The sequence below is a fragment of the Hetaerina americana genome, unplaced genomic scaffold (assembly GCF_022747635.1).
Source record: "Hetaerina americana unplaced genomic scaffold, ioHetAmer1.1.p SCAF_6, whole genome shotgun sequence".
NCBI classification, from domain to species: Eukaryota; Metazoa; Arthropoda; class Insecta; order Odonata; family Calopterygidae; genus Hetaerina; species Hetaerina americana.
The window spans coordinates 38,932,908-38,945,995 of record NW_027287205.1 but is presented as its reverse complement, the minus strand read 5'-3'; the positions used below and the strand labels follow the sequence as shown (position 1 = coordinate 38,945,995).

Here is a 13,088-nt window from a genome sequence, read left to right as displayed (position 1 = left end):
TGGTGGGAGTAATGATAATTGCACATGGAAGGGTTATTCATGATAATAAGGAGAACGGAAAATGGTAAGAAAAGTGAATGTTTAGCATTTTGATCAGTGACATGTTTTTAAATGTAATTTTTGGGTGGAAGGGAGAGAAAAGTCAGAATGTATACTGAACAAAAAGGTTAATTGTAGTGGAGGGTGGTATATTGTGTTAGGTGAGTTTTAAAAATTGCAGTGGTGATTAGTTTGTCTTCATTCAAAGCCTAGCTTAAATGGTAAATAACCTCTGATAAATAATATATAGTTAATATGATATGGTATAAAATTTTGATAAACATCTGTTTAAGCATAATAGTAGCTTACACCCTGATCTGTCACATTATCAATCTAAAAGATATTAAAAATTTGACAGTAGTTGGAGATAGTTATACTAGAGCCTTGATTTTAAGTAACTGTTGTGGTCATACTGAACTGTATTGGGCAAACTGAAGATACTCAGTCGTGTTATGTGAAACCCTTTCTATCAAGGAACATGATTACATTATTGTTGGCTTATATTTAAAGCTTGGTTTCTATACCTATAGCATTCCATTTCCTGTATTGCTTGCAGTGTAACAGTTTGTACAAGTTAGAGAAGTAATTCCTAGAGTAGAATACCATGGATAGAAGTGATGGGAAGGGAGTAGAAGATGACATGGAGCAGTTTAATTCATTATCTTACATATCTAAGAATGTCATACGATTGCTTTCGAAAAATTATTGGATTGCATGGAAATCAAGATTGCCCTAGGAAACCATGGAACATGTGCTCTACTTCTTAAACATGAGCCCTTATGCCCTGAATTTCTCCCAAAAAAGAATGAGAATAGTGGTTCTCTATGAAAACAGCAGTTTTTAGGCCTTCAGAAGTGGTATTTGCCGCACGATAATCAATTGCAATATTACAAAATAATGAATCGGCCTATCACATCTGTAGACTGCCACTGATTTAGGTAGTTTACAGTGATGAGTTTAATTCATCTAAATAAATCTCTGTCTCTTCTTATGCTGCATATTGCTACCACTGTTTATGGTATTGAAATATGTTTTTCTTTGCACCATTGCAGTTGGAAAAAGCTTAGCGACAAGTTTAACTTCCTGATTCATTAATCATCATCTACTGTTAGTCTAATTGGTAGCTGCTTAGCATTCCTTGCTATACTCAACTTATAATAGCATGCAGGTTTAAGATATAGATGTACTTCTCACTCAATACATCTACAAATGCAATTTATAATGTATTTTCAGAATGGTAGAATACCTTGGTAGCTATTAAATTGATGGCCCTGGAAAACATTCTTATTCTTAAATAGGCGCAATTATTTTGTCTAGTGTGACAAAATTTAGATTCATGGTGCGGCTTTTTCTGGATTATTTAGGTTGTACTATGAAATCTCACTATACTAAAACTGAAAAACACTCTTCTCATTTTCTTCCAACCTCATTTACTACTAACTTGATGTCAGAAATTAACAAAATAATATTTTTCATTAATCATATTAGTCTACCAGCATAAGTATTACTTGTAATAAATCCAAAGATATTTATATCTATTGGGAAAAATATTCTTTAAGCAATAACTTTACCCTAACAAACTGATTGAATATTCGAATCTCAATATTTTTAACTTATCAGAGTCGCATTTCACCTTGGAATAATATAGTGGCTGCTATGCTAACTCCATCTTATTTTGTAAGTCAGATGAAATATACATTCATGTGAGAATCATGAGTGTATATTTAACATTTCAATACACATAGGTAAATTGTAGCTGTTATATACTGAGCCGAATGCCCATTTGACACACAAGTTAGAATTAGATTTCTAGGTCAATTTTAAAGATAATGGGGAAACATAGATATGGCCTGCGGCATTAGAGCAAGTTACTTAATAGTTCTTGTGTAATGAATGTTCACAACGTAAAAAGAACATTTTTAAAACTGCCAATGGAGGTCCAAAGCCCTCATTAAAAAAGTTGATGGGAAATGTTGAAACCCAAATGCCCAGTGTTAGCAGCAGTACACAAGTTCGTTAGGGTATTGTGCAATTCACCTTCAATACGTCTGCTTTCACAGTCCCTCATTCTTTAATATATATATATATATATAACATTTTTTTAAAGTCTCACAGATTTGAATTAATAATGTATAAAATTTAGAACTAGTGAATACAGACAAAAACACAGAAACACACAAAAAAGAGACTCACTAAGTTTCAAATTTTCGGTGGTTGCAGCCACCTTCATCAAGGAAGAGAGAGGCAGAACTGCAGGGAATGCCAGGGCTGGAACGATGGATGGAAGGGGAAGTTGGGGAGAGATTTCAGGAGGGACTCACTTACACCTGCTTACAAGGATGCAAAAAGTGATTGATCATCAAGGCAACTATGTAGAAAAATAGCTAAATGCTCAACCTTTCCAACGATGTATGCAAAGTTGAGAATAAATTTGATTTTTCATGAAAAAAAAATAGGGGACCTTACTTTTCGAATCGCCCTCGTGTATACCTTCTGATCAGGGGAGGGAGGTTAATCAGAAAGGGAGTGTGGAGGGGTAAAAAGTTTAAAATATAGCTGGGAGGAAAAGAGAACTACAGCTTTTGGTGTCAATCGTTGACTTGGGTGAGTGGTAGGTCTAGGAGTGGGAGGAATACAAAATTTCGTTGGCAAGTTCATCCTCGCTACGGACGCATCACAAAATTTCCAACTGCTTCAAAGTATCGAGCCTTTGACCTTTATTTTCGAAATGAAGAATTTTAGTCAAACTGTCACTTTCGTGGTCACTCTCAATGAGGGGCTTCGCAAAGAGGGATGTTATGTTCTTATTCTTTACTCATATTTGGTGTTCTTTTATTCTTTCTTGAAATTTTTGTTCTTTTCGCCCAATACACTTTGTGTTACATTCCGAGCACTTTAATTCGTACACTCTACTCCTTTCATCTTTGGGAACTTAGTCTTTAGTGTGAGAAATCAGGTTCTTAATGCATGAACCTCATTGATAATCCACCCACTGATGGTCAAAAGTTAACTCTATGTTATTGATTATTATTGGTGATCTTGAGTTGTAATTTAAATGAATTGGCATCAAGTGAATTAATGTTTAAGTGAGGTTGTCCAGTATGCTATGGATATTTGCATTTACTCCCTGCTATTTAGGGTATTTCGTTGGTACTAGGCTCATCTGCTCACCTAGTAGTTGTGTCTATGTCAGGGAAATGGTCATTGACACAATAGATACTAAATTTTCTCTACTCTTCTTCAAATTTTTAGCACAGAATCCAGCGAAGGGCAATTATGATACCAAAAATTACTGGAACTGGATCACAAGATCCATGAACAAGTAAACTATGTCACAAAGGAGAACCAAGTTAACAATAGCAATAAAAGTTACATTAAAATTATATCATATATTATACACCCCAAAATGACTATCGAAATGTCAGTGGAAAGGTATTGGCATTATTTTTTGTTGTTTATTTTCAGGCATTATCTAGTCCTATTGGCATGTTCAGCGACTGCAGAGGACCAGCTTGAGTGGTGTGGCCTAGTAGAATCAAAGATAAGGCATTTAATTGGCAACCTTGAGAGGAATCAGCACATAACATTGGCACATGTTAATCCAGAGTGCTTCACTGATCAAGAGACTGTTGTGTAATGATATTTTATTTTTTGCTATCTCAGTAAGAAGTGGTGCCATATAATGTGTATCATTATATTAATAGCCATTTTCCTTGCCCTGAGTGGTGTTCCTGGTGAAGGGATATTAAAATAATTGAAGTTCCATATTTTTCATAGAATCTCATATTAATCATAGCTTCAAATCTTGAACTTTTGCCATGGTTGTTTTCATCAAGTATTCTATCTAATGGCATGAAACATTTCATTTGATCATTTAGATTAAATTTATCATTTATCTTAAAGTTTTGAAAGGAAAATGATAAATGGGCATTATTACTGGCAAAATATCAGATAAAACATCATTTGAGCTTGTGGTGCTGTGAATTAGGAGCACTGTGAATGCGGTTTTATTGCCTATTGTTTGTTTCATCCAGTTTGTAGCATTAATGATTACCCTTTTTTGTCATTTTAATGCTTAAATAGTAAATTGTTATGATTTCTGGTGTTCGTAAGTTTTCTTTTCAGTTGGATGTGACATCTGTTGCCATTTTAAAAGCTTAATGTAAACTTAGGGCAAAGACAACTTTTTCAATAACTCATTTTTCACTTACACTGACATAAAAAAATAAGCTCTTGTGCAATCAGCTAAATGCAGTCATATGAATGTGAATAGAGCATATGAAAAATAGCACACATTATTTATTGCTACCTCTAGCAGTGGAATTCAAAACTGATAATGTAGGAATGCATGCGATGTGTAACATGTTTAATGCATTTTTAGTTCAAAACTACACTTGTAATAATTAAGCTGAATCCTTAATCCAATGCCAGATTAACCTAAATCAATGATTAATGGATGTATATCTTATATCAGCTGCATTATTATTATAAGGGATGTTCATGTATCAAATACTGACATCACATTAAATATAGTTTGCATGTTGTGTGAAAAATACAGTAAGAGCAATCATTTACAATGAAAGATTGTTCCTAATGGATAATAATAAATTAATACCTTCTGAAAGATTCATGGTTTCTGAAACTGTGCCTTCTGGTGATATTTTAAGTGTCATCATTGTGAATTCGATATCTATGGTTCGTATCCTCATCAATCTCCCATCAGCATCATGATTAAAAATGGGAATAAGGGCTCCTCAAATTAATGTATTTGAAATTAATTGATATTTATTTTCAACTCAAATTTGTTTCAAGGCCTTTTATTTGTTACTTTTATGTATATTGTTCACAGAAGAAATGACCATAAACGGTTCAATTTTCTTATGGTAAATTAGTTGTCAAATCAGCAGAAATAATGGATTGCATTCAGATGTGAAATTAAATTTCTCAATCATTTTAATAATATAATTTTGCTTACTTGTTTTCCTCATTAAATTCTCCATTCTGTGACATCTTCCATTATTGATGTATTGGTCCACCACATTCTCGGAGATAATTGCAGGTCACATTTTCTAACAAGTCACGAAAGTGACCATGAAAGCAATTAGTTACCTGTTTTTATTCTCAATGGTTGAAATGTTGTTTACTTTTCTGCTCTCTGACTCTCGTTTGATCTTGGTTTAATGTCTCTCTTGTGGCTTTTGTGTCTCACGGATGCATGTGTGAAGATTGAAAATATAATTCTTCCTAAATATAATTCAAGTCATTGCAGTATTTCCCTTTACAAGTTAGTGATGGCTGAATCACAGTTGTCAATGTTTTGGCTTGTTTAATATTTTGTTATGAATCTTTTTTTAACATTAGTAATTTTTTTAAGCATTAAAGTGGTTGGCTTTGGGTAAATAATATAATCAGGATTTTTGTGTTCGCTCTAGGGATTTAGAGAAGGCATTATAGTACAATGGATTAAGTTAATAAAAGTCTTGCAAGACATATGAACAGGCCTCTTAATAATTCCGAATCTGTAGATGATATAAACTGGACAAATAAGATTACTGGGTAGAGAATCATGATAGGGCTTGATCAGCAAGCATTTACGGCAGGGTTCTCTGTTATTATCTGTACTCGTTGATGCATATGGCAAGTAAATGGTGAGAGGGGCATGAGTTGCACTGGAGGTTGCAATGAAACTAGGCCAAAAGTTCTGTGACTCATTTAGATTAGTAAATTAACTAGTTGGGCAGCCAGCTGATTTCTGAATTCTTGATTCTTGAGCACATTTCTGAATTGTTTGAGGTGCATGGAATGGAAGTACAGATTTAGCGGAATGAAATTCTTTAAAAAATAGAAAGGCTTAGTGTTTCAGATGAAGTGAAAATTGGCCTAAGAAGTACTTACAAAGAGTAGGGGAATGGCATCCTTAAATAAAAACATAAAGATTAGCCAAGCAAAGACATTGGAGATGGAGAGAATTGTGTGAAAATAGGTCATTGAGGTTACAAGCATAGGTTGGACTCTTTTGAAATTTGGGTGTGGGAAAGAATGGACCAAAGGAAAACGAATGAAGAAGTGCTAGGCATGGTAGAGGAGGAGAGGTTGCTAGAAAAAAATGCAGTAAAGTGAGAAAAATGGAATGTAGAAGATTTTGAGAGCTAGTGAAATGTTATGGGGATAATATTGGGTAAGCAAGGTAGAGAAAGGAAAAAATTAGGCATTTTGAATAGGGCTTAAGGAGGTATTTAGAACTATATAATGATTTCGATAGTGTGTTAGAAGTGTATTAACCCAAGGGCCCAAATAATGCCTTTTCTGATGGACTGCTAGAATAGGTGTAGGATGACATCAAGATGGGTTGTAGCCCATGTTAATTTGAGAGGAGACTTTATTAGTGGATATAAATGAACAATTGTATTGTTTAGTTAGTCTTCTGCGCCATAGCATTAGTAAATTGTAGGGTTGGAATGTAGAACATTTAGGCTAAAAGATGCTCATTGCTAGTAGTGCTATGTCCTACAACCGAAAAACCTAAAACAGTTTCTAATGGAGTTACCGGGAGCGATCGTTTCGCTGTGTCATTTGTGATCCCGGTTGATATGACTGCATTTTTAATCCCCAAGTCCGATTTGATCAACTTTGTTCTCTACTCATTTCCCCAACCACTGGACTCGTCAAATATCTTGAGGACAAATAGGACAGAAATACGCATAGAAGAGGAAACTAACTTGGTAGGATTTTCTGGTGATTAGGTTGAATTTTAAGCCAATCTTTTAGACAATTTCTAGGCTGCTGTCGAAAGGGACCCCTTAGTAATGTATTTTTATTTAAAAGTGACCTCTTTCACTTATTCATAGCTTTCAGTCACTATTTAGGGTAATTTTAGTGATGTCCTGTTATGAGCCCTGTGTAATCTCTTTCATTAGTAATAGAACCTGGTCAAACCATCTCATTATAGCATTATTTAACGTCGGCAGCATTAATTTGGGAGTTGCTATGGGATACTAAGATTGGTCATAATGTTAAGTTAGAGAAAATCAGATGTTTATTCAAGAGTATTTCTTCCAATTTTGACAATTAAAATGATATTGCAAGGAATTGTGTTATCCTATGTTTTAAGGTATTGTGGGATTTCTGAATGTAAACCTAATAGTAATGTACCGAAATTTAATTGACATGATAGTTCAAACAAGTGGATTGTGAAATGCATGGTTTGTTTTATTCAGTTTCAGTCCCCATCTCATTTTTTCTTTGATTATGGACTGGTAAAGCATGAGGTGGTGACTAAGAGTTAACTGTTGTTATCACTGGCATGTTTCTAGTATTATTATTCTAGAAATTTACCATGTTTTAAATGTGCAAGTAATATACTATTATTGTGTAATTTTTTTCCATAATCTAGAGAAAACCTTGTCAGATGCAAAATGATCAATTGTATTACATGCAGTTTTACAGGTAATATATCTACACCTAATAAGCAATACCCCATTGACCACCATATAGGTATTGGTGTTTGTCCGTCATTTGTCTTATTCATCAATGTCAAATTTTATTGACATCACATAACAATAATTATTTTCCAGTTAATTGAAAATTATGAATGATAGACCACCATAGATACATCAAGTTCTATTATTTTTTAATATTGCTGGAATGATGAACTTATGCCGAGAACACGGCAGTGGAAATTTGTTCACTTTGTATTGTAGCTAATAGATGTCACATTTAAATACTAAATCATGCAATTCCTGAAGTTTGTGTGGTAGCAGTGGAATTTCAATTAAACAGTGAACGTTTACCTTGGGCTTGGACCAGTAAGCACAGGTATGATTTTCAGTAATCAAATGCCTAGCATAAGTTTTCATAGGCAGAACATTTGCTTATTCTGAGTATTTATTGAAAATCGAATGCTGTGTCATGGATAATCTGAGTCAAGGTTCCCAGAAACTCAAATTGTTTCCTGATTTGCAGTCTGCCTCTTTTTTTTTGCCTTTAAGCTGATGTTGCTTCAACAAGCTCTTCTGATGGCTATCATATCTAACAGATGAAAGTGTAAATGAAGTGAGTTTGCTACTTTCACTCAGGAAATCAATATTTGGTAACCATTGCAAACTGTGTGGCTATGCTGAGGTTAGCATCTGAAATGCATGTACTGGAGGATCCAGACGAAGGAAGAAAAGACATTGGAATTGTCAGTGATGAGTTCTACATCTTTAGTAACATTATCTTCAATATCAGAATATGATTGCACTTAAAGCAGTTATATGAGCAGTTAAAATACAGGACAAATGTAGCATATATATTGCTAATGTTTTCAAGTAATGCCATTACAGAGCCAGAAGATTGGAGCATCTTGCTGAGAGTCTTAATTGCAGGATGGTGTTTTTTCACTATTCTCCAGATGGCATTCACTTTGAATGGCACCTACATTTTTTGCAGTTGCACTGTTGGTTTCGATATGATCTTTCATGGATTCATCAAAATAAAGTAGCTACACATACTCAAATCTTCCATCAAAATTCTTGGATGACTGTGTGCTTACAGTATGTGTGCGTGTGATATTCAAGATCATCAGACCTCACATTCCCGGACATATGTTACACTGATTCTTAAAACAGGCTGTTAATTCAGATAATCCTGAACTGCAAAGACAACATTGAAGGTAGTATTGCAAATCTAACCTATGCAATGCTTCATTCTCTCTCTCTCTACGATTTTTATAAAAAGAACAAATTTTTGCCAAAGTGAAGGGTACAACCAACATTTTTGGTTAATTTTCTTGTTTTGTGGTGTTAAATTATGTGCATTAACAAGAATTTGTAATCGCTCGTATGGGTTTCAGTGTGGGAGTTAAATCTTTTGAATCACTTACGTTATTATGATTAATTATAAAATTCATTCCCAGGACTTATTCTGAGGTGAGCATTGACTCTTGCTCAGCTCTTGAAGCATTGTCTTGTTATTTTTTTGTTTCCTTGCACTTTTTTGCTTATGATTTGTTTCATTTCATGGTATGAGCATGAAGTAAGGGTAAGTGCTGTTCAATACTGATCATACATTTTTATTTGCATAATTTGTGCAAAATTTTATGTTGCATTGTTAGATTAATGTGTAAAGCATATTTGTACAAGTTTCATTGATCTTAACTCGAGTATTGTGTCAGTGGCAGCCATTGCAAGTTGAAACATAGTTGGTTCTCTTATGTCTGCTTCTGACAATACAAAGAAATTACCACGGACCATGTAAAGGCTGCGTTGTGATAGGCCTGGAATAAAGAGAGGATTTTCACATGATAAACTCAGTTTCACGGTGCGTTTTGCAAAATCCGCCATAAATATGCCTTCAGCAAATTTTCTGTTACCTACATGTGGATGGCATTCAAAGGTATTTGTAGTATTTCTGATAGTACTCTTAATGTCATTCATTGATTTCTCTCGATGGCAGGACTGGTATTAATATGTACCTCTGTAAGAGCAGTGTCAGTAGATCTTGAGTTCACCTTCCTTGGGAATTGATTATCTTACCCCATTAAGAATTTTAAACTGTCTTTTAGCTGAACTGTAGGGAAGAGCAGAGACTATTCTAGCCTCCTGATCTATTATTTTGACCTCAGTGACAGTTTCAGCTGCAAGAAAAATTTCAAGCAATGGCTGCCAATATAATGCTATAGTCAAATTAGTGAAACGCATATTACGTCATATGTACCACGCATTAAGCTAACAATATGGCACTGAAATAAATTTTGTGTGATAACTTATGTGAATAAAAAAATTATAATCTTATGCTATTAAACAGCCCTCATACTGTTGACTCTATTAAAGGCTCCCTTTTTTTCTATTCATTTTGACTTACCTGAAAAATGTATGCTTAAGATATACACAGGCACATAAAAATGCAATTAGATATTTACGATAAAAATATTTGACAATAATGTAATAACCAGGAAATGCCTGACATCAAGACTTTACCAGTCCATTACTTTGATTTCCGTAATGAATGAGCCAGTGATTCCCCAGTTCTTCCCATATATTGTAAGTGAGATGCTACTTTTTTAATTATTTCAAGTTATCAATGATTTTTTTAAATGCTTGTATTAATACAGGGACTCAAAGCATTGTGCCATGTGGTTTATTGGACTTGTGTTTGCCAAAACAGAGAACCTTAACGTGGATCTCACATTTGACATTCAGTCTTTCACTAATTCTGTTCACCGGCAAGCCATCCAAATCAAAATGCTTAAAGATGGAATGAAGATAGAAGCCAGACATGTTAAAAGGTAATGCATCTATTTTTCATGCCCTTTTTTTCAATGGAAAGATAATAGTATTTATGAGAATAAAATTTAATTATTATTGTTTCTTATTAACTATTCCAAAAAACTGTTATGAATGTTAACAGCAGCATTCAACTCATTTTCATACTTTAAATAAATTGTATCTTTTGTCACATATTTGAACACCATATTTATAGTGCATGCTCGGATTTTGCTCAATCAAACTGGTATGAACATGCTCTTGTTCTGTGTTTGACTGAAAAGAGTTTCTGTCGCTTTTCAGGAAGCAGTTAAGCCAATATTTATCACCCAGTATTCTTAAGAGAGAGAGGAAGGTAAGAGAATTATTTTTCTGATAAAAATTAAAAATTGCAAAAACTAGATAACAGGGATAGTATCATCAACTGATCATGTTGTTTTGTTTTTTCCATGTTTACTATTCAACAACGCCCTAAAGTGTCTCTGAAATGTTTTCCCCATTATGATGACTGCCACCTATAAATGTATAGGCCTATTTTTCAAATTTTCCAATTACTCTTAATTTTGTGACAGTTATTTTAATTACAGCAGTATCTCTCATGGTTTATTCCATTACATACACACTAAAGCTTTTTACAGCTTCAGTTAATGCAGTTCTTATTGTTTAAAAAGTTAAGTCAAGAAATTTCTATAAATATGTAACTTCTTGAAGTGTTAATAATATTTTCTTTTGGTGCATATTTTGTGTAGACAAACGTTTCATCAACCAATGCTCCAGCGACACCTGGGAGTGCTACTCCTCCCGCTGAACGCAAAACTAAAAGGCTCCGGAATGGTGCTAGTCCATCACCATCCCCGCCCCCGACTGATGTAACCCCATTCATTGGCTCTGATATTTCTGTGCCAGAAAGTATCCCTTGTAGTGCAGCAAAAAAGAGGCCAGCTGATGCTCAAGATGAGCCATCGAGCAAAAAGATTCGTATTCAAGATGATGGCACTCCATCTGGACTTCAGGTGAGTTTTACTGCGTAGATTCATGCATTGAGAACATTCTCATTCAGTTTCCTGCTATTATTTCCATTGATTCTAGTTTTGTTTTAATTTAATAATTATTGGAAACAAAATACTTCTTCATAATTTTCTCTAAATGTTATTGTGCTACAGACAGGTTCCTAATTGTTGTTAGGGTGAAAACAGTCCACTGTTGAAACTGGTTGGTACCATGAGAAAAAGTAGAAAATTATCAAGAATGTTTTTATATTCTAGAGTATATAATGAAGTAGAAATGGTGTGAGTTAACGTCAATTACATGAATTCCCTGGTGTATGAGATGTAGGCTGAGTTATAGCAATTTTTGGAGCAAAAAAAGTGCATATTATGAGCCCGGAAATATGTTAATTGTTAGTTTTATGACAAACTGTATCCATCGTACCAAAATGATTAGACACTGTCTTGTCACAGTCGTAGAAGTCATTGGTTTGATGTCCAAGCAAAACAAAAGTGAGACATTTGGTCACTTTCACCTGAGGCATAGCCACATTATCAAAGTCTTAAGTTATTTCAAAAAGCTATAAATACAACAAAACTATGAGATCCATTATATTGATGACCAAGCATATGATAGACATATTACTTAGTGCAATGGAACCTGAAGTGGCTAAAATTTTATCAATGGAAACAATATTTGAAGAGAAATTACAAAAATTATTATTATCAATATTCTATCATTTAAGGATTTTGAATGGACAGGTCATAAAAAAAAAACCCAACTGTATTTACAAAATGTTTCTTACCAAATCCCGTCTTAGATTAGAAATTTTTAATCAATCATTCTGTGGCAAATCATGTAAATGTGGAGTACCCTCCTGATTGAAAGAGTTGAATTCCTTTTCCATATTCTAAAAAGCACGTTTCAAAAACTTCCTTTGAAAAACCTCTCAGTTAATTATATTTAAATTCTAATTCCACCACTTCTTTATCATAGTGATTAATTGAAATTGTAATATTTATATTCGATATGTATAATGTTTATATTTTAGTGTTAACCCTTTCACTGCTGCTCGCTCTCTGGAAACATACTTCTTTCTCAAACGCTGTGAAACGGGAGGGTATCGTGTCTCCATAACGTTTATTATTTTTGCCATAATAAAATAATGTAAACAATGAAAATAATCAAGATTCTGTTTATTTGATGGAAACATTTTTCAAATTTATTTGGATGAACATAATTTTTAAAAAATTTCAAAGTATGATAGTACACCCCAGAGGGGGTGAAAAGGTACAGTAGCAAAAGGGTTAATTTAGATTTTGTTGACATTCATGCTTCGAGGGGTCATCCACAGGCAAAAAAATGTTATTCCGTTGTGATATATTTCATCTCCTCGGTTCATTTTCTTGTGCTCAGGTATCCATCATTGATTGTTTAAATGTTCTTTCGAATCAGGGAGAAGAATCTCCCAGCAATTCAATAGTGGTAAACTGTGGAGAAGATTCCAATTCAAGATTCTCATTGGAAGATCGGGATCCGCAGGGGTCCGATGGAGGGGGCGGGAATGGTGACTGTGACCAGCCCTCTTTGGAGGGAAAAGGGTCAGTGGCAGAGGAGGAGGAGTTATTAGAGGATGAGGAGGTGGGCTCACGGGACAGTGGTGGTGGGTCCACGAACAATAACGATGGACCTTCACCAGCTCCCCCAGTCCCTTCCTCTTCCTCATCAAGTTCCTCCTCCTCGCCTGCCCTCAACAAGGAGGTATGCATCTTCTCAAAAAAGCCATTGCACTCTATTTGTTATGCGTGATTTTGTGTT

The 13,088-nt window shown here is 34.4% G+C and overlaps 1 protein-coding gene across 2 annotated transcripts in view; it reads left to right on the top strand.

The window, feature by feature from the left end:
• The window catches only part of hrg (poly(A) polymerase hiiragi), a 33,987-nt gene that overhangs the window by 11,388 nt on the left and 9,511 nt on the right, over positions 1-13,088 (top strand). For both annotated transcript variants that reach the window (XR_011702320.1, XM_071594294.1), the window contains exons 9-13: positions 3,505-3,672; positions 10,133-10,306; positions 10,587-10,638; positions 11,033-11,296; positions 12,726-13,031. Coding sequence is in view for 1 of the 2 variants with exons in the window: in XM_071594294.1 (XP_071450395.1) it covers positions 3,505-3,672; positions 10,133-10,306; positions 10,587-10,638; positions 11,033-11,296; positions 12,726-13,031 (964 nt within the window). In the remaining variant the exon portion in view is untranslated. The remainder of the gene's footprint in view (positions 1-3,504; positions 3,673-10,132; positions 10,307-10,586; positions 10,639-11,032; positions 11,297-12,725; positions 13,032-13,088) is intronic.